Source organism: Podarcis cretensis (genome assembly GCF_951804945.1).
Source record: "Podarcis cretensis genome assembly, chromosome: 3".
Taxonomy (NCBI): domain Eukaryota; kingdom Metazoa; phylum Chordata; class Lepidosauria; order Squamata; family Lacertidae; genus Podarcis; species Podarcis cretensis.
In genome coordinates, this window is record NC_137172.1 from 59347012 (window position 1) to 59373715 (window position 26704).

The 26704-nt window shown below is 41.9% G+C and overlaps 1 protein-coding gene across 1 annotated transcript in view; it reads right to left on the reverse strand.

The window, feature by feature from the left end:
* The window catches only part of UST (uronyl 2-sulfotransferase), a 128886-nt gene that overhangs the window by 61833 nt on the left and 40349 nt on the right, over window positions 1–26704 (reverse strand). The window contains exons 2-4 of the mRNA XM_079971555.1: window positions 23022–23065; window positions 10836–10991; window positions 3408–3487 (exon numbers count right to left, since the gene is read on the reverse strand). Of these exons, the coding sequence (XP_079827681.1) occupies window positions 3408–3487; window positions 10836–10991; window positions 23022–23065 (280 nt within the window). The remainder of the gene's footprint in view (window positions 1–3407; window positions 3488–10835; window positions 10992–23021; window positions 23066–26704) is intronic.

Genomic DNA, 26704 nt, shown 5'->3' on the forward strand with positions numbered 1-26704 from the left:
GGAATCTGTACAAACTAAATTTTACCGCTCCCTACTAGGGCTACCTACCTGCGTTTCCAACGCAGCCATTAGGCTGGAGGTAGGTCAACTCTCTATAAATGCCAGGATATGGATCTTGAAGATTCACCTCTGGCTAAAACTTATATTTTTCCCAGTGGGAGTGGCTCCATTGACTCTATTAGACCCGTTCCAGTCTAAATGGAGAGTGTCGCTTTATGAAAAATTGAAGGGCCTGGGGCTTTCCTCACAAGAACTTATAGCCTCAGGTTTTGAAAAGGCTAAAAGGATGGTGAGCCAGCGAATAGGAGATGCAGAGCTTCAGGATCATATGAGCAAGATAGATAAATATCCAGCCATCCAAGATTATGGAAAAGGGTTTAATCTAACACCATATTTGCTGGATCTACAAATCGCAAAATACAGGCGGGCGTTTACCCTTACCAGATTTGATGTACTGCCATCTGCCTTACTAAAGGGCAGATACGAGGGCAAACCCTATGCTGAACGAGTTTGCCCATGTGGTCTGAAAGAGGTGGAAACGGCTTTACATGTGTTGCTACACTGCGACCTTTACGGGGATATTAGGTCACTGTTTATCTCCCCCATCGTTCAGAAATTTCCAGGTCGATCTGAACTTCAGCGGCTGAAAATCCTACTAGGAGATAAAAACCCAGAAGTAACACTGAAAGTGGCCAAATTTTCTGCGGCTGCGATCAAGCGGAGGGCATTAGCTGTAAAAAAGTAAAAGACTTGACCCCTGGACAAGCCCCCTTATCTTTTAAGCCTATACATATATTGCAGTGCATAAATGTGCATATATGTGTGTGTGTGTGTGTGTGTGCATATGTGTTGCTTTTTATGTATAATTTTACAATTTTTTTTTTTTTTTTTTTTTTTTTTTTTTTTTTTTTTAAATTGACACCATTACTCCCTTTGTAAACTATTGTTGCTCCATGTTTCTCTGGTCTATGACCGTAATAAACTCATTTCATTTCATTTCATTTCTTTCTAAAGTTTAGGGCACATAAGCTGTACCTCAACTGCACATACCCTGACATTTCAGTTGATGGTTTAGTCAGGTACAGGCCCATTGCCAAGGAAATGAATCATGGGAAGGTTAAATGCCTTACTTATGAATTTCTTTTCCCCTCCCATAATTTCTCTACTCCATAGTTTGAATTTTGCTCCTTTGAGGACAAGCGTCTCTTAGTGCCTATTTGTTGAAGGGTTAACTTTCCTTTCAGTTTAAAAATGGCAAACATTTTTAAAATTATTGTTCTTGTTATAGTTGTTTAACAATGCAAAACAATCTTTATTAGGCTAACTAGTAAATGTGTGGCCTCTCAATTGCTGCACAGAATTCTTCCTCAGGCAAAATGGAAAGTGTCAGTTTATAGAATGCAGGGCTGATTAAAAGGTCAGAAATTTTTATTCATCTGAGCTATATAGCTGCTTAATTGGGGTGGGGGTGATAATCAGGGTGGGGGAGTGTGCTTCAAATAAGTAATTGAATATGAGCTATAAATTATTATAATGACCCAATGATCCACTGCAGCAAACTGAAATGTGGAATTTTAAAGATTATACTTTCCATCTATGTAGCTCTCTCACATAAGAACTCAGACCGCATTACTGCCATTCCTCTGTGCGTCCACTGCATAAGTGTAGTATCATTGTGGTGTCAGGTTCTACCTACAATCTTACATATCAACTAAACACCCATAGTAGTTCCCTGCACATAAAGCTAGAAGCTCAGGGGTGCTGCTCAGATGATCAACAAGTACACCGAGACTGTAAAAATATTTAGGCTGCCTAATTTATTCTGTTCTCTAACTTCCAGTATTTAAGAAAATATATTCTGTTAAAGCTAGAAATATAACTTTTACACACTCATGCTTGGGTGGCAGGACTATACTTCCACCCAGCTCACCCCAGCCCTCTAAAACAGCTACACAAAAAGCCACACAACAGTGACATAGACACTGGAACCAGATCCTGTGTTTGACCCAAATACCACCTCTGGCAGTACCATTACAGAACCTCGTCTTATCATCCACAACATCAGGGGTTCTCTCACTTGCTCATGTTTCACTGCAATATGTGCCATCATCTTCTAATAGTGTCTTTCTCCATAAGGCAAACAATAGCAGTATCTAAGCAATAAGAATAAATGGACAAAAATATGACATCTGAAATGGCAATGAAGCCAGTGAGGGGACACACCAACCTTCCAAGATACAAGACAGACCTTATGGTGACTACCCTTAAACAAAGGAACTTCAGGAGGAGACTAAAGCGTGAAACAGTTGAATTGCAATACGCCAAGAAGTTTAGGGCTATATTTCAGAGTAAATTGACACAATGGATTTTTACCACACTATATGCGATCACTGGTGTCCCCATGTCAGGGTGTTTGTGTTATCAACTACTGATTTTTTATGCATATGAAACTAATGAGTTTCATTTCCTTCTGATCTGATTGTTTATACACTTCCTCCCCCTTCCCTGTGAAAAAACCCTACAAATGTACCTGCAGTTCAAGACAACACACATCTGATTAAGCATTCTGTAGTCAATGAAAGTTTATTTGCTTAGTCCTGGGTACCACAGGACCTGTTTTTGCCAGAAGACACTAACATGACTACCACTCTGGATATTGAAATTTAGTAATTCACTATTCTTCAGCTCAGTAGTGTTTTCTAAAGTTGCATCTGATGTAACATCACAAGCATATATGGTTATAATTTGAAACCTCCTCTCCCAAGAGTTTGTATTTTAAAGTGGGGTGGGGGAAAGACTGAACAGCTAATGCATATAAAATGACATTGGCAGAGGGAAATAAAAATAAAATGGAATTCTGGCAGGAGATTCTTTTTTGACATAATGCAACATAGAGTTTTTCAGCTGAAAAGGTTATAAACTCAAGTGACCTATGAAAAAGCATGAAGTGTACACAGACAATTGGAAACACAGACAAGGATGTGTACTATACTGTACTATATCATTTACTGCTTTAGCCAGTGGTGCAGGAATCTTCCATAAAGTGAGGAGGAGGAGGAAAAGATGGCGGATCCCTGCATCACACATATCTTTCATGCTCGTATGGAAGCCGGTTCCTCGTGGTGCAATCTTATACTGCTGCATATGTGTATACATACCAGAATATACAGATACCAGAGCATACAGGTGGGTGTTTCCTAGATTATTGTGCCCAGTCAGGATAGAAAAAGGAGTAGGCGTATTGGCTAGGTAAATATTGCACATTTTGCTCTGCCCACAAGGTTCTGGGAGATACACACATATTGCAGTGACTGTACACTAAACTGAAAATGAAAGCTTTAAATAAATCAATTGTCTGTTAAATTAAACATACCATATAAAACACTGTAAGTGAGGAACTATCTTACCTTGAGAAATTGAGGAAGTGAACATGTCTAGTGAATAAATAGGGCTGTTCGGCAGTGCTTATATTTTTAATCAATTCCATCTAAAAACAAGAACACACTGAATTTAAAATCAAGCTTGTCAAAATGTGGCACCCAAACTTCAGAAGAGATTTGTTTCTTTGAGGTACTGATACATTAGATCCCAGCCACTGGCACCAACTATATGGGGGCCTGGGCACTCACAAAAAATTGTTGTGTGTGCTCAGCAACTGCACTGCAGGGCCTCTGACATGACTTCTGGGGCCTTGCAAAGCACTGTAAGTCACATCCAAGGCCTCATGGGGGCATTGGGGATGGTGACCAAGGCGTTATGCAGCCTCTGACGCAAATTCCGGGGCTCTCAGGTGCTACGTGCAATGTAATGTGACGTCATGATGCAACGTGATGTCATTATGGTATGGTGTGATATCATGATGTCATGCTACATTGCATGTGCCGCTGGGCACCCATAAGCTGGGGTCAAGTCAGTGCCCCTGACCCCAGCACTGTCTATCAAGAGTAATGGGAAGGAATAGAGATGGTCTATGCTACACTAATATGGGAGAAAATAAGGCCACTTCTGTGACCTCCTAGCCTGCAAAAGTTCTAAATGTCAATATACTTTGCTTCACCAATTCACATGCTTGTTGCATCAATTTTGTGGGATAAGCAGGAAGGTAGTTTTCTTCTATTCCTACTGGCAGTTGCTGTGCCTGACTTTTGCTCTATTTACTGTGGTGCTTCGGAAAGTAACAACTTCATAAAGCAGTACGTGCAAGGAGCAGTGTATTTCTAAGGTCAGCCTTTTAAATGTTGAATGAAAGGTTCCTTGGGACCAGTAACAGCATGGCCACATACATTTCTTGGAGCCTGCTGGGGATGTCCTAGACTTTGCACTTAATTGGAATATCTGCTCTAATGTTAAAAACCCATCACATTCAATCACCTGCCCATCAGAATATGTGCATGAAATTCACACATACTGTTCAAAAATATTACACCTCCTATATTTATTTAATGTAGAAATGTATTGCTTCTCTTAACAAAATTATGCACAACTTTGCAGTGTATACCAGGAGACAGATGTGCCTAAAAGAACACAAATGAATAAGTCAAAGTCTAAATAAACATAACGTAATTCTACCACATAGAACTTGCATTGCAATGGTGTGATACAGTGCTTTTCCTCCCGAGAAAAAGAGGTGCAGGAACTCCCACCTTTTTTTGACGGACAAACCAAAGTTGTTGAGGTTCTTTCAGGAAGGGCTTTTTAAGGGGGCGCCCAGAGTGTTCCGGCTTAAAAAAAAGCCCTGGTGTGATGTCATGTAAAATTGTTTGGTCACTATTGTACATTCTATTTGCCACCAACCATAGACCTAATTTTTGGTAACTTAAAAAAATTCTTTCATGCCCATGTGAGAGAAATAAAAGGTGTTTATTTACTGTCGGCCCTGAGTTTATTCTTTCATTTGTATCTACTGACTGGTCAGGCATTAAGTCGTAATCTACCTTTTCCATTATTTAAGAAAGCCTATGCTATTGTTTCCATGGAGATCGCTTTTCAAAAGCTGGTCTCAACTATCAGGATAGTTTTTCCTCTCCCCTCACTATTTTGGCCTGGTTGTGTTTAAGTCATTTTAGAATGCAGTTCCAAGATTTAATAATGCAAAGCTAGATTTTACTTTTAATTTCAGAATATATTTGGTTAAAAAGGGGGGTGAAATACAGTTCTCAGCACTCACTTTCAGCTTTTACAGTGTTCTGTAATATGTCAGGCTCCTGAAAGCGTTAAGAGAGATGTGTGCAAAAGAATTCCAGACATTCTTGCAGCTCTGATTTCCTGACTTCTGCTCTGCGCAGATTATTCTAATTGGCTTTAGAAAAACTTCTAGTTGTATTTGGGGGTGGGGGGTGGACTTGACTGTTACCATTCCTTTAACTTGAGGGCTACAGTAACTGAGCAAGATTACATACAGATTTGTCCAATTAGACAATATAAAGCAATGCACAAATTGGAAATAAATATGTTTGTAGAAGGTGGTAATATGTGTGTTTCTTCACTCTAGTTTAGTAGGGCTTACTCCCAAGTAAATATGCACAGGATTGCAGCCTACGTTAAATTGCTGGAAATGCTGTTCTAGTTTGGATGTATTTACTTGTTATAGCATAAATACCACTATATACCGTTTTCCATCATACTACTGGAAACTTCTCGGCTAGCCAAAAGCAAGGCAGACTACCCAAGCTGTTCTCCAGTGCACCTGTTTCATATGCCTACCAAATCTACTCTGAGGCTCCTCTCTCCCCAGCTCAACAGAAGATTCATGTGAGGAGGAGGGGGAGGAGGAGGAGGAGGAAGAAGAAGAAGAGGAGAACTGCAGTAAAGACAAGAGAAGGGTTAGCTCAACCATATAGGCAGACTGTGCAGGTCCCTTGGCTGGAACAAATCAAAGGGCATTCTCATGCTGATCACTCTACATACAGTCTGTGCACCCTGGAATCCTCTAGAATGCAGGCATAGTCTCAGGTTCTACAGTGAGCAGGACCTGACTTCAACAGCAATCTTCCCTTCTGCAGAAGCCCAAAGCTAGATCTAGTCAAACTAGCTGAAGAATTAATACTGCCATGTGTCTCCGCAAAAGAAAATCCCACTACACTGACTAAATAACTCATATTAGTATACGAAATGTGGAATGACACCTCCCTGACCCAGCCAATGCTTGCATTTCTTTTGATGCTTTCGTCCAGAAAGGTATAAAAACTGTTCCAATGGAGCCATTTTTTGTTTTGGCTTTGGCTAGTTCCACTATGAAAATCAATTGCTCAGTCACCTATGTGGTTTTGTGCTCCCCAGATCCACTCTGCTGAATATCACTGGGCCTGAAATCACTTAGCTAGCGAGAACCAGGGATCAGATTCTCCTGCTTTTTCCTTTACTGTCTCTGGGCCCGTGTTTGCTGAAGCAGATGTCCCAGCTTGGTGTGGCTGCTTCAACAACCCATTCCTTGGCTTCACAACTTTTCATCCCTTTCCTTGGATCTTTGCTAGCTGAATCTGAGATCCAGAAAGCTTTTTTCAGGGTCTGTTTGCTGCCTTTGCTGTTTTTCCTGCCTCACCTAGGCAGGGGAAGCAGGTTATGTAGTCAACATCTAGGACTGCTCAGCAGGGCACATGTTTCTCCCCATACTGTCTCTTAGAGCCTTCACAACTGTTCCATCTTCCTATCTTTGAGTGTGTGTGACTGCATTTTAGAAACCACCCTCTAGTCAGAAGAACAGACAAGCCAGCGGAATCAGGCCAATGGACCTTCTAGCCCTTTTTCTCACATGGCAGGACCTGGATGCAACAGCACTCTGCTCACATGAAGCTCCCAGAAGCTGGTATTCAGGGGCCTCCTTTGCCCAGAAGAATCCTCCTGCTCAGCTGTGCATGAATGAGGCCTGGTCTGCAAGATGAGCCCAGATAGACAGTGCAGGCTGAACTCATCCCCCATCTCCTCCAATGCCTTGTGCGCTTGTTCCTTCTTGTGTGTGTGCATTAGTTGTTCTGTAGTTAGCTAATCCCCTGAAACCGTAGAAATGTATGCATACTGTTACTGCCCACTGATGTTAATAGATATGAATTGTTGTGGAGCTATACCCCACTGAAATGTTAAATGTGTATATTTTGATTCTCAATAGATATCTGCATCTTTAAGACCTGTGTGAGTATAAATTACTGGGTAAATCTGCCAAGATGCACGAATGCCAATGTCTAACATGTGTCTACTGAGGAGGCTTGATAACAGCAGCCTGTTTATTCTATCACAATTTTGACTTACTTCCATTTCTGTACATTATAGAAAGGGCAACTCCATAAGACTATAGGAGAGTGACGGAATTATTAAACCTAGCACACCCAACTGTAGGGCTTATTTCTGCCTTTCAATTTTTGAAATCACAGAGCAAAGGTTAATACTGTATTGACAGCACAATCTATACATGTTTACTCAGGAGGAAGTTAAACTGTGTCCAATGGGTCTTACATTCTAATAAGTATTTTTAGTACTGCAGCCTGAGACAAATTTTGCTCCTTAATATTGTCTTGGATCTCCCAATAAGGATGTACAAGATTGTTTAGTATAACACTGGGCTGCGTTTTCAGCAGCATTCCACTTGGTGGCGTAGAGAAATGGTTGATTCATGACAGGTTAAGAGAAAGGCCACTCATATGAAGGATGCAAACAAAATCCAGTTTCATCCAAAGGAAATGTAATTGGTTACCTGGAACTAAAATAACCTTTTACTGTATCAACACTAAACATATAAGTTCTTCAAATCATTCCTTTTCATTTTTTAAAAGGAAAACAAAAATGTTGATCCACTTTAGATAAAATCCAGAGAACTTTAACTTAGATTATAAACCAACAGGTACAACGTTTTCACTGCACAAGAATATTTTAGTAAGCCACACATTTTCATATTCTACAATGATTTTTTAAATCTGCAAAGATTTGGGAAATAATAAAAATAAACAGTGGCTTTAAATTATACATATATTGCTGTGAGAAAATTATTTTTAAATTAAAGTCAGGTCATTTACATCACAATAATGTGCATCTCTAATCTGAAGTAAGCCCCACCAAGTTCAATGGAGCTTAGGTATTCACATGTTTATAATCTTAATCATGGCCAATCCTACTTTCTTATAAAATGATAGTGTGTATGGGGTGACGCTAACAACATCATAAAATGGCTCAGTTTACACAAGCCTTTAAGAACGGCTTCAAAGGATGGAGCTGGGAGGACCCAGAATAAACTGAGGGTTGCGAGAAATTCTAGAGACAACAGCAAGGGCTTCCCAGGCTGTGTTTGGGGCCGGATGCAGCCCAATCGCTTTCTAAATCCGGTGCGCGGACAGTCTGGGAATCAGACTGGGAATTACATGAGTAGAATGTGTGCTTTTATTTAAAATGCATCTCTGGGTTATTTGTGGGGCCTGCCTGGTGTTTTTACATGAGCAGAATATGTGCTTTTATTTAAAATGCATCTCTGGGTTATTTGTGGGGCATAGGAATTTGTTCATTATTTTTTTCAAAATACAGTCCGGCCCACCACATGTTCTGAGGGACAGTGGACCGGCCCATGGCTGAAAAAGGTTGCTGACCCCTGGTTTGGAGCAACACAGGGAAAACAGGGAAGCAGCAAGTCTGCTGCTTGGGGAAGGTGGCAAAGTGTGGAATTAAAATAGACTTACTATGTGGCAAAGTGGGTTTCATGACAATAGTACAGTGGTGCCTTGCAAGACGAAATTAATCCGTTCTGTGAAGCTCTTCGTATAGTGGTTTTTTCGTCTTGCGAAGCAAGCCCATTGACAGCTTAGCGGATTAGCGCTATTAGCGGTTTAGCGGCTTTTAGCGGATCAGCTGATAAGCGGCTTAGCGGCTTAGGAAAAGGGGAAAAAAGGGGGGGGGGAACCCGCAGGAACTCGCAAGACATTTCGTCTTGCGAAGCAAGCCCATAGGGAAATTCGTTTTGCGAAGCGCCTCCAAAACGGAAAACCCTTTCGTCTAGCGGGTTTTCCGTCTTGCGAGGCGTTCGTCTTGCGGGGCACCACTGTATCTAGTTAATCTAGCCCAAGAGTATGGAGTCTTAAAGCAACAGGCACTAAGCAAACCACAAAGTAAGCTATACATAGCCGGAGTCTATGGGCCAAAAGGAAACTGATTAGCCAGTAACAGTTTGAAAGTCCATTCCCCTTTAAATTACAGAATCTCATGAAAACTCCACTGCATGTGGATCTAGTAAGCTTGCTAATAATTGAAATAGAATTCCTGCTTATTTTCCCATTCTCAATTGCCGCTGCTGTCCCTCCAGGGCCAGCCCACCCATGAGGCAAGGAGAAGTGACCACTTCAGGCAGCAGGATCCACAGAGGCAACTGATCCGGCCTCCAAGGAATGCATTGGTGGTGGCTGCCGCATGGCAGCAACAGCTATGGCATGCTCTTTGGAGTCCAAATCTGTCACCTCCTCGGCAGCACACACACACACACACACACACACACACACACACACACACCCCAATGTCACAGCGGCCTCTCAGTGAATAGGAGGCTCTGCTGGTCTCCTCCCACCCCTAGGGAGGAATTGGTGGGTGCTGCCCTCTGTGGTTTCCTGGGCTCTGCATCTGAACGGCATAATTCAGAGTGGGTCCCTTCGCATCTGTGACAGGTTTTGATTCCCTCTTCAACCACCACTGTTTGATTTTTATGCCCCCCCCCTCTGTTCTTGATTTAGATCTTCATTTACCCCTTCTTCCCTGGTTGTGGGGGGCGGGGAGGACCATTTTGTGGTTTGCTCCAGGAGCCAAAATGTATTGGGCCAGTCCCACTGGCCTCCAATATTCTCTCCCCTATCTGCAGCTTTCACTGCAAAACCCATTTACCCCATTCCTTGCCTCAAATCTTTTTGATGTTCTGCTTCCACTTGGAAAATTCTGAACTCCCAGTCCTTACTGCAAGATCTGTCTCTGATTATTATTTTTGGACAACTACTATATACAGGGTTAATTGATCCTCATAGCATGCAGCAGCAGCTTTGATCCTAAAAGTAAGCATCAGTATCTTACACTGGATAATTTCATGGCTTGTTTTCAGGCTGCAATGACTGATTAGCTTTTTCGGCTTTCAGTGCAAAAGAAGAGCTTTTAGAGCAGGGCCCAGAAAGAAAAACAACCAACCTCTGAAAATGTTTGCCTTTCTCCGTACTATTTGCTGCCATTGTTTCCCCAATCTGCTGCTGCTTCAGTGCCCATTTCCTTCCTTGGTTAGGAATTCTCTCTCTTTCAAACAGTATTCTCAGACAATCCCAGAAAATTCAGTGACCTCACAATGCTATATAGCCAATGAAATTTGTCTATGCACCAACACCACTGAAGGTTAAGGAAGCTGATTTAGACTGCAATCCTGACCTCATTTACCTGGGAGTAAGTCTCGCTGAATTTAATAGGACTTTGACTAAGAGCAATAATTCCTGGTTTCAAATGAATGATCCTGACCATTAGAAAACTAGGAGCAAATGAAGTCTATTCAATGCAACATTTCCGGAATAAGTGAACACTTTCACGTCGCTTACAGTTTAATTCCCCACAAATTGCCAAAAGCAGGGCCCCCTTAAATACTGATAAAACAGTAGCAAAAATGAACTTAATTATCAGCTCAGCTATAATTTACTTATGATACCATTTGCCAGAGTGGCAAAAAATATATGCAGTTAACAGCTTGTTAGAAAAGAAAAGTGATAATTTTTAATATGAAATTATTTCTAATTCTACTGAAAAATAATTCACTGCAATGCCCTATCAAAAATACTCAGAATTAAATTACTCTAAAAATGAAAACCGTAACATACAAAAAGACACAAACAACTTACCTGTTCATTCTTGGTTAGCCTGGTTTTATTATGAATATCTGATGTAACCAAGTTGAACCCGTGTCTCTCAGACAGAATTCGCAACAGCAAAACCACAGTTCGACTCCCACACTTTCCAACCCTGTTATACACCACTTGGCTAGGGAATGGAAGTACCTAGACAAAGAGATACACATTAGCCTTCCTATTTAGAAATCTTTAAATACACAGAATAATTTTGTTGTTACTCAAGAGATGAGTGTTTCAAAATTAAATGCACATATTTCAGAGATTGAAAGAAAATCCTCGCTCAGAATCCAGGAAGTATTTCTTCTCTCTGTGTTAAGTTATTACAGTGGTACCTCAGGTTACATACGCTTCAGGTTAAGAACTTTGCTTCAGGATGAGAACAGAAATCGTGCTCCAGCGGTGCAGCAGCAGCAGGAGGCCCCATTAGCTAAAGGGGTGCTTCAGGTTAAGAACAGTTTCAGGTTAAGTATGGACCTCCGGAACGAATTAAGTACTTAATCTGAGGTACCACTGTATAGCAATATAATAAATCACATCTAAGATTTAACAGAATTATTGTGGACTAAAGTATTAGCCTACAAAAAGTTTATATCACAATAAATGTTAGCCTTCAAGGTAAAAAGGTAAAGGTACCCCTGCCCGTACAGGCCAGTCGTGTCCGACTCTAGGGTTGTGTGCCCATCTCACTTAAGAGGCCGGAGACACTTCCGGGTCACGTGGCCAGCGTGACGAAGCTGCTCTGGCGAGCCGGCACCAGCGCAGCACACGGAAACGCCGTTTACCTTCCTGCTATAAAGCGGTACCTATTTATCTACTTGCACTTAGGGGTGCTTTCGAACTGCTAGGTGGACAGGAGCTGGGACCGAAAGACGGGAGCTCACCCCGCCGCGGGGATTCGAACCGCCGACCATGCGATCGGCAAGCCCTAGGCGCTGAGGTTTTACCCACAGCGCCACCCACGTCCCTAATGTTTGCTTTAAAATGCCACAAATCCTTTCCCCCTAATTTCTCTGTCAAATGTACTAGCAATAAGATTCAATTAGTTATTGTTTCTATTACCTGAGAAGAACAATGAGCTGACTGCACTTTTCAATTAAGAGAGATCTATTTGCATCCTTGCCACTTCCTTCCCCTGTCTGGTTGTTACTCAGGTAGAGTTTCAAAATATGCATAGTGTGTTTCAATTCTAACAAGTTTAATGTCCAACTTCAGAGTTGCGCCCCATTAGAAAGAACTGAGCAATGAGAATGAATAATCTTTGATGAAGAAATTTTAATTCCAATTAATTCCCATCTGAATAAATGCCAGTGTAGATATCAGGACAGCATTCTTTTTGGGGAGTAGCACTGGTTCATTCATTCATTCATTCAAGCCACTTATTAGTCAATGCAAAAATGTTTACTTCTGCATGCAGTCTTCAGCTGTACTGCTTACTTCACTAAACCAGCCTTACTTCAAGTGCATATCACTTTAAAATCTTATTAATGCAGCCTCTATAGGACAGACTGAGAAGTTAATAAGATTTTTCATTCACAAAGCTTGCCTTTGGAAATCACAGCTTTCATTTAGTTTTCAATTTAATTTTTAATATTTTGAATTATTACTACTTCATTTCTGTTGACTGTCTGACACAAAATGATATGGCTGTTATCTGAATTACATCTTCATGACTAGCCGCAGGAAATGTTATTTATTCATGAGTAACATTTTGCATATTTTAAAAGTGCTTTAATAGTGCTATGCAACCACTGTGCTTTATATCAAATATTTATCACAAACTTTAAATAACTACCAATAAACTGTGTACCTAAAAAATGTTGACTGCTTAATATTCTAATTTGTCTGAAACTGTCAAAAGTACAACAGGTGAAAGTTTTATAAAAATACAACATACGGAAATAAGACCTCAGAGGCTGAAAATCTCTCACCAGTTTTGACTGGATAATTCCTATTCTCTCGATGCTAAATTGCATTGTTTTGTGCAATTTATTCAGTTGGATCCTTCACTTACGTGGCTAGACTTGCATATCAATTTGTGCAAGAAGCATAGCTTTCATTAAGCACCTAAATCTGCTGTAGTCGTATGAAAATCAACTGGACTTGTCTGAAAAATGAATATTGCAGACCTATTTCATCCCCAAGGTGTGGGAGAGTTCTCATCTTCCTACTCATGAGCCATCTCTGCTGCTTTAAATGTTTTTACTCTTTTCATCATTTCCGAAACATTCACACAAGATATGTATAGGATTCAACTATAAATCTAAATATTATATGTTTACTTAAATCCAAACAGATATAGGAACATAGTTACTCCCACTCCTTCCTCCACTGTGCCTGCAAGGAGATTTAAAGCTTTCATTCCTGCTTTTGTTTTGCCTCGGCCTGCCTTTGTGTTCAAACAGGGACAAACTGTAGTTGGTCTTAACTATGGTTACTGAAACAAGGCAATTTCTAACTATAGGGTATGAACTGGGTTTAACTGAACAGGCTGTGGTTAAGATTAGTCACAGTGCAGAGCTCAAACATAACACTAAACACTAAACTGACTAAGGTCTGGACACTGAGGAGTAGGATTGGAAGCCTTCTCCACTGCCTCACCCCCAAGTTAATTTTCAGAAACGAGGATATTAAGACAGAAGGTGGAAGGTAGGTAATGCAGATCAATTTGGGACACTGTGCAAGCTTAAATTATTTAATTTAGGCTCAATTAGTAGTCAATTTCTACAATGTGACATACAGTATAGAAAACCAAAATCCTCCTTACTGAACCCAAAACCAAAAATGTCACCATCAGCAATGCCACATGAAAACCAGAGTAAAGAGAAAGGTTTTGGCTTGAGAAGGAAGGCAAACATCAACAAATCTCCCTAAGTAGGGATTTCCATAGATTGGGGCCACTACAAAAAAAGGTTGCCTTGTGCACCCCAGACTACCACTTTAAGGATAGCGGGTGGCATTCAACTAGATTTTACTTAGAACAGCCCTACTAAAATGAATGACCATGACTTTAAGTCCATTAATTTCATTAGGTCTATTCTAAATAAAATTCAGTTAAATGACACACATAATGAGAAGTAGAATCTCACTGGCTGATCTTTAACCTTTTTCACCTCACCCTCGCCACGGCTTTAAGAGGCCTGGGACATCGCTGCTGCTGCATCATGAGTGTTGGAGAAGGCCTCTCCCTCCTCAGGCTAATTCCATCTGGCCTAGGGGGCGGGGCCCAGGCTCACCTCCGTGATAGTCTTAAGGACACTGGTGCTGCTGCAGCAAATGTTAAAGATGTTTTTATATATTTTAAGGTATTTTAAATGTGTTTTTATTGCTTATTTTGTTGTACCACCGTGAATGGTGATTTTTATCTATGTATTTTTGTTTTGTTCCATCTTGTTTTGTTTTGGGGTGGGATATTGAGTGGGGTGGGGATTGGTTTTTGTTTGGGCACAATTGTTTTTGGTTGTTTTGTTTTCCATTTTGTAAATGGAGGTTAGTATGAGGCTTGGGATTGCTACCGTGGTGGGGCAAGGGAGGTATGGCAGTGGGGGCAGATGTTATAGGCGAAGGGGATCGAGATACGGATGTGCTCGTACCCCTTCCAATCTGCGCCCCATCCCGAGAGACGAGGGTAGGGTGAGCAAGGATTACTCACCTCCTTCACTGGTGTTGTGCAATGCCAGGTCTATAGGCAACAAAACCGCCACCCTGCGAGATTTTTTTACCTCGCAGGGGGTCGACCTGGCTTGTGTGATGGAGACCTGGGTGCGCGAAGGGGTAACTGTTACCTTACAAGAGATGGCGCCCCCAGGTTTCTCCGTCCTCCACCAGTCACGGACTGTGGGCCGGGGGGGGAGGGGTGGCATTATTAATCCGGGAAGATTGTTCCTTCAGGGCTCTACCATCGCCATCGATCCCCGGCATTGAATGTGTTGGCCTAGTGTGGGGCTCCGAGGAGAGCTTGGCTGTCTGGCTGGTGTACCGGCCACCTAGCGCACCAGCAGCCACCCTGTCAGGCCTGCTGGAGGCGGTGGCCGGCTGGGCCTTGGAGTTCCCTAACCTATTGGTATTGGGAGACTTCAACTTCCATGCTGATGCCACTCCCTCCTCACAGGCTCTGGACCTGGTGTCTTCCATGGCGACACTAGGGCTCTCCCAGTTTGTTTCGGGCCCCACACATCAAGCAGGCCACACGCTGGATTTGATCTTTGGCGCCGGTATAGATGTGATCATGTCTCCTTCGATGAAGGTGCCATGGTCTGATCACTACGCTCTGAAAGCCAGGATTGACTTTCCACCCCCACCCTGCTTAGGTGGCGAGCCGATTTGGGCTCGCCCACAGAGGCTGATGGACCCTGATAGATTCCGTCAAGCCTTGCGGGACCTTGCTCCCCCTGGCGACTCATTGACTGAGCTTGTTGAGGGCTGGAATACCCAGCTCCTGGCAGCCATCGATGAGATCGCACCTAAGCGCCCTCTGCGACCCCGCAGAAACTGGGCTCCCTGGTTTACCGAGGAGCTGCGGAAAATGAAGCGGGACCTCAGACGGCTAGAGCGAGTATGGCGGGGTGCCCGTGACGGAGCCTCAAGAACATCTTATAGGGTTTTTATGAAAACCTATGAGATGGCAGTGAAGGCCGCTAAGAAGTCTTACTTCTCGGCCTCCATTGCATCCGCTAGCTCTCGCCCGGCGCAATTATTTAGTATAATTCGGTCTTTAACGTCCCTTGAAGGACAGCCAAATTTAAATAACAATCTGACACACAGCTGTGAGGCATTTGTGAGCTTCTTTGCGGAGAAGGTCCTGTTACTCCGCCATGACCTCCCTGCCAATTTGGATACAATAAAGGAACTGGAGGCCCCTCGACTGTCCTCGGGTCCAGTATTGGACCGCTTTGACCGGATATCTCCAGCCGATGTGGACAGACTCCTCCGAGCTGGAAAGCCCACCACCTGTCCTCTTGACCCGTGCCCGTCATGGCTGATTAGAGCGTGTCCAGACGAGGTGCGGGCCCCCCTGGGAGATATCATCAATTTGTCCCTTGGCACCAGGATATTCCCAGGGGAACTGAAGGAGGCAGTGGTGCGTCCGCTCTTAAAGAAAACATCATTAGATCCCTTAGATCTATCCAATTACCGCCCGGTCTCGAATCTTCCATTCCTGGGTAAGGTGATTGAGAGAGCGGTTGCTGAACAGCTTGGTAGGTTTCTGGATGAAACATCTGCTCTGGATCCATTCCAGTCCGGCTTCCGCGCTGGTCATGGGACCGAGACGGCTCTGGTCACCCTAACAGATGATCTCCGCAGGCAGCTGGATCGAGGCGGGTCGGGGCTGCTGATTCTTCTAGATCTGTCAGCAGCCTTCGACATGGTCGATCACGAACTCCTGGACCACCGCCTTGCCGACGTGGGGATCCAGGGCACAGTCCTTCAATGGCTGTGCTCGTTTCTCTCTGGTCGGGGACAGAGGGTGGCGCTTGGGGGGGAATTGTCATCGCGCCACTCCTTGGTGTGTGGAGTGCCTCAGGGTGCGATTCTCTCCCCGATGCTTTTTAACATCTTTATGCGCCCCCTCGCCCAGCTTGTCTGGAGTTTTGGGCTGGGTTGCCATCAGTATGCTGATGACACCCAACTCTATCTGTTGACGGATGGCCATCCTGACTCGGCCCCAGACACACTGGCGAGATGTCTGGAAGCTGTGGCTGGATGGTTACGTGGGAGCCGGTTGAAGTTAAATCCTTCGAAGACAGAGGTCCTCTGGCTGGGGCGGGACGATATGGGACTGAGGGGGCAACTCCCATCTCTTGCGGGGGTGCAATTAGTGCCAGCACCGTCCGTTAAGAGTTTGGGTGTAATCTTCGATACCTCCCTCTCTATGGAGGCGCAGATTACAGCTATAACAAAGGCGGCATTTTTTCATCTCCGCCAAGCTAAGCAGTTGGCCCCTTATCTCTCTCGCCCTGACCTAGCCACTGTGATCCATGCGACGGTCACCTCCAGACTGGATTATTGTAACTCGCTCTACGTGGGGCTGCCCTTGAGACTGACCCAGAAACTCCAGCGGGTGCAGAATGCCGTGGCGAGACTCCTTATGGGGTCTTCGCTGCGAGATCACATTCATCCGGTACTATACCAGCTGCACTGGCTCCCGGTGGAGTACAGGATCAGGTTTAAGGTGCTGGTTTTAACCTTTAAAGCCCTATACGGCCTAGGACCCTCGTACCTACGGGACTGCCTCTCCTGGTATGCCCCACAGAGAAACCTACGGTCTGCAAAGAATAACATCCTCAAGGTCCCAGGCCTCAGAGGTTAGGCTGGCCTCAACTAGAGCCAGGGCCTTCTCGGCTGCGGCTCCAATCTGGTGGAACGTTCTGTCACAAGAGACTAGGGCCCTGCGGGACCTGACATCTTTCCGCAGGGCCTGCAAGACAGAGTTGTTCCATCAGGCCTTTGGTCAGGGCGCAGCCTGACTCCCTCCTCTGGCAACCTGCACAGAATTTTGCTTAATCGGTTGCCATTAATTTGATTTTAATTAATTTTTATAATGAAATATTTTTAGAATGTGTGTTTATTTGTTTGTTTGATTATTTGATTATTGTTAGCCCCCCTGAGCCCGGCTTTGGCTGGGGAGGGCAGGATATAAATAAAAATTTTTATTATTATTATTATTATTATTATTATTTTCTTTATTAAAATATTTATGCCTTAAAGGGCCAAGTTTTTATCATCTGGCATCTCAAGTACTGTATGTACATTTCCTTGGCTTTAACCAACCTCCCCAAAAATGCAATTGCTCTCTGGAGAGAAAGGAGGTTATCAAGTGAGTGAATATCATTTCTCATCAGCTTACAAATATCCCCTTGTTAAGTTTTCTGTGAAAATCCATGTTTATGAATCATAGGAACAGATGGGATGGTCCTATACCAAGTCAGATCCCTGCTCCATCTCAGTAGTTCAGTATCACCTGCAGTGGTTCTTTACGGTCTCAAACAGGGATCTTTGGTAGCTGTGCTATCTGACATCCTTTAACTGGAAATTGGAAGGTTCGAACCTAGCACACACATCCAAAGCTTGTGTCCTGCTTCTCCACCACTTTACACACTGAAAAACTTATATTGTCTTAGGCAGCAATGTCTTCTTGTTTTCAGCAAATGGACATTTCAAAGGATACATCTGTTGCCATTATTGGACACTTACCAAATGTATGCCTAATTTGCATAGAAACATTTACAGTTGATTGCACTTGTAGCCTAGCTCCATTCATTAGTATAAACTCATTGGCTTAATTTATTCCAGTCACTGATCGCTGTGTGCTACAAGAATCCTACTAGCACCACCCATTTCCAAAAGAGTTCTCCAATAAAGTTATAATCAGTTTTAACAGAAATTTACTTCTAACCCCTCAATCCTTTTTGAAGTGATTCCTTTTCTTTTAGAATATGCTGTAATTTCCACTGATATATCATATGCCTTTATAAAACTGACTTTCCACAACAGAGCCCATTAGACTAACTACAGATAAGCTACGTAACAAAACAAAACAAAAAAGCGAGGGGTAAAACCCTGCACAAAATACCACCAGGGATTCTGAGATGATAGGAGAAAAGTGTTTACTCAACTCAACTAATATGTATCTTTACAAAAAATAATAAAAATTAGTTCAGTTTTAATGTTATCATTTATTTATTTCCTTTATGAATCCCACGAGACATCCCAAAGCAATCTGCGTTTTAACAATCATAAATACTAACAGTTAAAAAGGTCCACATTATTTGAGGTTGATACCAACACAACTCTTATTTCAAGTCAGCCAACGCACTTGAAAGTTTCAGAGGAGGAGTTAGGTCAGCCTTAAGCTCCATGATAGGCATAGAAGACCATCAGAAGTGAGAGAGATTCCTGCTGCTTCACAGTATTCAGAGTGATAGTGTGGTGTAGCAGTTAAAGTGTTAGACCATGGTTCAAAACCCCACTCAGCTATGAAGCTCATGTCACGGCATGGGCCAGTCACAGTCTCTCAGTCCAACCTACCTCACAGGGGTGTTGTGAGAATAAAATGGAGAGGAGAACCATCCATGGCACACTGAGTTCCTTGGCAGAAACATGGCGATATAAATAAAATAGTAAAGAAAAAAAAATAGCAAATATTCTGTCTTCCACACATCTCCTAAAATCCACACAATGAATCAAAGGATTTTTCTTTTTTGTTATTAATGCTATGTATTTTGTGTTTTTATGTTGTAAACTGCCCTTTAATTTTTGAAAGAAGGGCGGCATATAAATTTGATGATGATGAATCTCATGCTATGTTGAGATTGTGGTCCTAAACAAATAAATATTTCCAAATGTTGATGAGATGAAACAGTAATCCACAATAAAATAAGTTCTTTGAGTGTACTGCTAAAATCAGGAGACAGGTAGGAATCTTGCTCCCATTCTGCATGAAGCAAGATTCTCTACAACGTATGTAGCAATCACAGGTAAGGTATCTCTCATTTTGTGCTAAGCATCTGGGGACAGGTGGTAATCAAATAAAGATGAATCAGGTAGTAGCTGGTTTTGGTGACTACATTTATGGATCCCTAAGTATGGAAGTGTGGGGACGCAGGTGGTGCTGTGGGTTAAAGCCTCAGCGCCTAGGACTTGCCGATCGAAAGGTCGGCGGTTCGAATCCCTGCGGCGGGGTGCGCTCCCGCTGCTCGGCCCCAGCGCCTGCCAACTTAGCAGTTCGAAAGCACCTCCGGGTGCAAGTAGATAAATAGGGACCGCTTACCAGCGGGAAGGTAAACGGCGTTTCCGTGTGCGGCTCTGGCTCGCCAGAGCAGCGATGTCACGCTGGCCACGTGACCCGGAAGTGTCTCCGGACAGCGCTGGCCCCTGGCCTCTTAAGTGAGATGGGCGCACAACCCCAGAGTCTGTCAAGACTGGCCCGTACGGGCAGGGGTACCTTTACCTTTTAAGTATGGAAATATTTGAAAAAGAAATAAACACCCCACTCTTTAATTGATGTAGATCCCAATCAAAACATTTACTGAACACTGAATACTACACTTTCATAGCAATCTTATGTGCTGATCATCTGTAATCCTTTGTAAACCTATTGAAAACAAGGGATACTGAACTTAGTGAGAGGTTAAATCTTAGTAAAAGTATGTAGGATCAAGCTGAGTGTCTTAAAATAATGTGGCTTATATCAATCTTGCAATCAAACCCTCAAAACTATTATCACTAGTCACTGGGATCGCATCTGAGTACAGTGGTACCTTGGGTTACATACGCTTCAGGTTACACACTCCGCTAACCCAGAAATAGTGCTTCAGGTTAAGAACTTTGCTTCAGGATAAGAACAGAAATCGTGCTCTGGCGCCATTAGCTAAAGTGGTGCTTCAGGTTAAGAACAGTTTCAGGTTAAGAACGGACCTCTAGAATGAATTAAGTACTTAACCCAAGGTACCACTGTACTGCATAGAATTGTGCCGTGTGGAGCAGGAAGAGCTAGTTCTCTCCCAATTTACAGAAAAGTTGGTGCCTAGTTGACTTGCTATAGGCAAGCAGTTATTTATAAGCCAAGATTACAAAAGACAATCTGCTGGTAGATTTTTAAGTGTTATTTATTTTTATACCTTTTAGGGCAATCCTATCTGGATTTTGGTCTTGATATTTTTTTTTCTATAACTGAAACAGAGGCAACAGATGGTAAGACAATTGACTTAGTGAGTAAATAAGGAAATAAAAATAAAAGGGACTATGTGCCTCTGCTTGTGCAGTTAATGTGGATAATCTCCCATTTTTCAGCTCTCACAATTCTTTTTACACAAAAGTTTGAGAAATGTCTCAAAGCTTAAGAGTGACACTTGGCACTTCTCACTGCCCTCTTGCATGGTTCAGTAGGCTATTAGCAGCCAGATTAAGTGGGAGGCAAGGAGCAGAATTCTTTGTGCATTTCATGGGCCATCAGCTCAACATGATTCTTCAACTCTGGCATCTCAGAACATCTGGTTCACACTGTGAAGATCAAAGTTATAGCACACCAATTTGCAGGCTAGATGGATTTGGTCTTAAAAGACCAAAATGGATAGCAGAAGCATTTGGTACAACAATCCCTACTGTTCTGACCTGGATTTTTGTTGTTGTTTACAAATCAAGACTCTCTTAAAGTTGTAGGAGAATGTTGACAAAAATTAGGTTGTAAAAGAAAAGGGAATTGAAAATTTGAAACTGAAACACAACATTCCTTATAATGATAGCTTCTAGTTTGGGGGCTGGGGGCAGGGATGGCAATACAAAACACAAAATAAATCAAACCAAACATTTATGTGAGCTACCTTTCAGAACACTCAAGATTCCAAAGATTTGACCACTGATTTATGGTGCTTTCCCCCAGTGACACACAAAAAACCCTCTTGAGTGCTATAGCAGACATGAAAACATTGTGGCAGCCAAGACAAAACCACGGATTTAGCCAGAAGATCAAATTTATGGGCAGAAATGTGCAATTCTTTATTCACTGATGCCACAGCAGTTGCAGATAGAGGTTGTGACCTCTATTCAACTAGGGAATTACTTTCAGAATAAGCAGGCATATATAATTTTTTTTTTTGTAAAGCAGTACAGTGGTACCTCAGTTGAAGAACAGCCCTGTTTATGAACAATTCGGTTTACAAACTCTGCAAAACTGGAAGTGTCCCGGTTTGCGAACTTTACCTCAGTCTAATAACGGAATCCGAAGGGTGGAAGGGTACCGGCAGCGAGAGGCCTCATTAGGGAAAGCGTGCCTCGGTTTAAGAACGGTTTCGGTTTAAGAATGGACTTCCAGAACGGATTAAGTTCGTAAACCGAGATACCACTGTACTTAACTTACACATCAACCCTTTAATGTTTATAAATTAATCAGAAGTAACAATGTTCAGAGACATATAAAACTGGGATAAAGTCCTGAATATATACATTCTATTTAGTTGTGATTTTTTTTTAAAAGGTACATTTTGAGCAGCAAGTATTTTCAAACACACCCACTGACCATTTTATGCAAGTAGGCTCTTGCTAATGGATGTTTAAAGATAATGTATATTGCAGTTTTAAAACAAAACTAACCCCCCCCCCCCAAGTCTGACTACCCTATTTGGAAGATATGTCTAAATAGGAGAAAATTACTCACACAATACAAAGCTTTGCAATTCTTTTCTTTCCTTTTTGCTGCTTTCCCCCTTTTTAAACTTCTTTATTTTTCAGTTTCAAACAATCCCCACATACCCCCAGCCCTCAAGAAAGAGTCTTTGCATATACAATGTAAATAATACAATAATGTAATTCTTTTGAAGATACAGAATTCAACTTACTGTTTTAGGCTAAACTATTGATATGTACCGTAAGCCAAATATTCTCAATCTGGAACAGATGAACCTCGAATTCCTGCTCACAATCATTTGAGCTTCCCAGGGGCAAAGGTAGAACACCCTAGCATTAGGTACAATCTGTCCACATCTTAGAGGTCTTTTCCTACAGTGTCTCTTATCATGAATAAGGTAAGTTTGGAAAGTGATGGCAGAAGTGAAGGGAATAATAGGGTCCAGATCAGACTGGAAGGAGTCAGTGGGAGGGGGAGTCTGAACTAAGGGAACTTGTTCAAAAGCTCACAACCATCCCAGGTTGAAGCTGAAAATCAACCAAGTTTTACTGCTGCCTTTTGTGTCTTCACTTTCAGAAGGGAAACAGCTTGCATCACCATACTTTCCACAGAGATATTTATTTCATATGTAAATAATCCTGTAATCTAAACCCATGACAGGCTGTGGTGGGCTTCCTGGAGCAGCAGGACCACCACAAAAGATGCAAGCCCTGCTGCTCATGCTGGCTGAAACAAAAGACAGGGAAATGTGGGAGAGGCAAATCACTGTGCTAGGTTGGAATCCGGAAGATCTCGGGTAAGCTAAGCCTTTTCCCTGGAATGCCTTGTTTTTGGGCTTTCCACATGTTGCTGCCGCTTGGATTCCCATTTGTGGAACACCCATCGGCTTGCGTGAATGGCAGCTGTAATGGGGATCTCCTTGCCACTCCATGAATAGAGGCTGGCAGGGCTGGGATAGAGTTGTCCTTCTGCCCAATGCACACCCAACCAACCTGGTGCAAATATAGCAGCTTACAACAGAATTTTGGCTGAACTGAAAATAAGAAGTAGCTCACCTTACGAGGGGTTGGCCCATGGTCATCCAAGTAAGTGGAATTTCCTACAAAGAAAGAAAAGTGAAATGTAAAATAAATTTTAATGGGTCAGAAATTAAGCAGGTAAAGTACATCGGATAATCACTGCTTTATATAAAATTAAAAGAAACACAATCCTTCTTTGCAAAGGGATTTCTGTAACTGATAAGTAAGAGGTCTGAAGAAACTCTGCACTTCTCAAATAATGATAATAAAAGTAAGACACCTGACAATGCAATTTCTATTAACATTTCATTTGTCATCTGCTTTACACAAAAGAAAAAAAGTCTTGAACTTGACTCAACAAGGTGAAATACAGCAAATTAAAACTATTTAAAAACAGGAATTTACAACAATGAATGAAATACATGAGAAACTAATCCACTAACATATGCTACAGACAAGCCCTACCCACACCACTAAATGATGAGTGCCACGATTGGAAGTGGTACCTGAGTACACAAAAAGATCTTAGCCTTAAACAGAGTTAATAGTTCCGTACATAGATTGTCTAGGTCTAGACAGCATCTTAAAAAGTAGAGACATCACCTTGCCAACAAAGGTCCGTATAGTAAAAGCTATGGTTTTCCCGGTAGTGATGTATGGAAGTGAGAGCTGGACCATAAAGAAAGCTGATCGCCGAAGAATTGATGCTTTTGAATTATGGTGCTGGAGGAGACTCTTGAGAGTCCCATGGACTGCAAGAAGATCAAACCAATCCATTCTTAAGGAAATCAGCCCTGAGTGCTCACTGGAAGGACAGATTGTGAAGCTGAGGCTCCAATACTTTGGCCACCTGATGAGAAGAGAAGACTCCCTGGAAAAGACCCTGATGTTGGGAAAGATGGAGGGCACAAGGAGAAGGGGATGACAGAGGACGAGATGGTTGGATAGTGTTCTCGAAGCTACCAACATGAGTTTGACCAAACTGTGGGAGGCAGTGGAAGACAGAAGTGCCTGGTGGGCTCTGGTCCATGGGGTCACAAAGAGTCGGACACGACTAAACGACTAAACAACAACACATAGATTGTCTCAGTAAGAGACTGATATAGAGTAAATGCTCATGTGCATGGAACCTCATGGGAGCCTTTAATGATCTGCCATGTGCTGTTGGTATTCTACTTTCTGAAGCACATACTTTGTTTTCAAACTTTTTATAACACTTGAAAAATAAATTAGTAGTGGCAAGTATTTTGCGGTCAAGAAGCATGCCATGCACTGGAATCACATATAAAAGATGCCATATATCTTATACAAGATGAGATTTTAATGGCTTTTACGTTACCTTGATAATTTCTAAATGAACTTTAAACTGAATTGGTTTGAACAATTTTCCCTAGACCATGGCTTCTTTTCAAAGCTTAAAATGCATCAGCTATTATTATTGACATGAAAGGAATAGCTCTTTCATTCTATTCCAATTTTATAGTAAGCACTTGTCCTTGTGTGACTAATTCGTTCTGTATTTGTTATTTAAGCTGGTGAATTCTTTTTCTCTATTCCAAAAAAATAACCTTGTAATCCAAGGTTTCAAGGCTGAATCCAGAGTAATGCTATTTGAAGTAAACAAAGAACTCCTGTAAAACACATACAATACATACATGAACTTTGCAAAAATAGGTAAACTACATGACATTTACAACAGCTATTGTATATTCTGGATGTGTACAGGCATTTTAAAATATTAATGTTAGAAGTCTGACAAAATCACAATATTTTACAAGAAAAAAATGGAACAGAGCCATTTTACACTGTGATAAGCCAATTTATGTATTTAAATAACTCATATATAAAATAACAATAGGAAGGCCATACCTTCGTGAGCTGTATTTGTACAATAAAAATCTTTATGGATGGTATTCAACTAATGAGTCCCATCAGTGGAAGCCAGCAGAAATACTTCTGCGTGTGCAATAGGACTCCCTGCAAAAAACAAACAAACAAACCTTTGGGAAGTTGGGGGGGGGGAGAGGTAGGATCATTCCATCTGGCAAGCTGAAATGCTTACTCTGGCAGAACAATCTCTACATAGTGCAACATTCAATTCCTCCTTAGGCTATTTTTAGACTTTGTTTTTCACCCCCTTTCTCTTTTGCCACAGGGGATCACAGTTTTTGTAGTTCAAAACCACAATCAATCTTCAGGTAGCAAAAGATGCTCCAACATAATTCTTAGGAGCTCTCAGCTGCCTGCTACTGCCCCCCCCTTCCATTGTGAGTCTTCCCATCTTGAGGAAGAGTCAAGTAAGTGGCAGAGGGCCTGTGTCAATCAGGCTACTCAAGCACTTTTTCTGAACGTTTGATGGGCCCAATTCATCTTGGGACAAGTATCAGACTGCTTACTTCATCCACTTTCAGACAGAGGTGAAATAAATTCTGATAAGTTCTGTTATATTATTAGTTACATTTACTTGTAACATATAGAAATTGTTCATAGTAAGGAATATAGGTTTATTGTGTGCCTCTGAATATTATGTGTCTTCTCTTTTCCCCGTGTTCTGACAGTGGAGCTAAATTTATGTTAACAGCACCTCTTTCCAACACTAGCAAAAGCCTAAGTTTCCCCATGATCCAGCTGTTAGCACATACCAGTTTTCCTTAACAATGAGAAGTCTGTATGAAGAAGCAACCCTCTCTGTAATTAAGACAGCCAGCAGAATGCAGCTATTGATATAAAAAGAATGATCCTAGCATTCTCTTAGTTTCATGACAAGTATTCCTTACTCTGTGTTAAAACAAGTGATCTTTTGGTCTACACGTATAAAGAAAATAGTTTTTTTAGATCTGGCACAAACATAGCTACATTTTAGGATACTGAGATTTTTTTAATAGTATGAAATAAGTATACGTGCCTTTCAGTGGTGTTTCATGTAGCCATAGGAAGAACAGCATAGTGTCATAATATAGGTTTAGTATTAGCTTTCATTATATGAAGGACTGTTTCCTGCTTATAGTTTAAATATATGAGGTAAACAGCAGACATACTATGTGCAGAAAAATAGTGTAATATATTGAGTGAGTTAAAATATTTGCCCCTGAACTGAATCCAGCCTCCAGGGATCCTACCTAGCCCATCAATCAGCAAACCTATAATTCAAGTGTATGAGTACATATAATCTCCCTTCATACATTTCATGGAAAGCAGGTCCGCATCACTTCCCCCTCACATAAGAGGCCAGGGAGGCACACAGACATTGGGGGTGTACAAGCGGTGAGGCTGCAGGAGAAAGGGGGGAATCAGCAGACCACCCCCACCCCCATTTCTAGTGAGAACTTCAGCTGGCTTGGAATCACTTTTGCAAATGGAATGAGCCCTTCTGTCCACAGAAGAGCAGGTCCAGATCAAACCCACTGATACTGGATCTGTATTTTTAGTATGATTATAGAATATTTATTTTTATTTTTTTTAAAAAAGAGTTCTACTACTTATTTTAGTTACTGCTCTTTGGTACCTTGATGTATTTGTTTTTTAAAAAATTGAAAGCCTGCTCTTATAGAAATGCAGTGGAGATAATAAAAGCATCCCACCCTAAACAATAGGGAGGAGAGCTTCTAAGTAGATGTTAAGCTTCAGCATCTCCCTTAATATAGAAAAGTACCATATTTCTTGCCTTCCTCAGTTTTTCTTCACTATACTTATATACAGCCTTCTCACAGCAGTTTTGC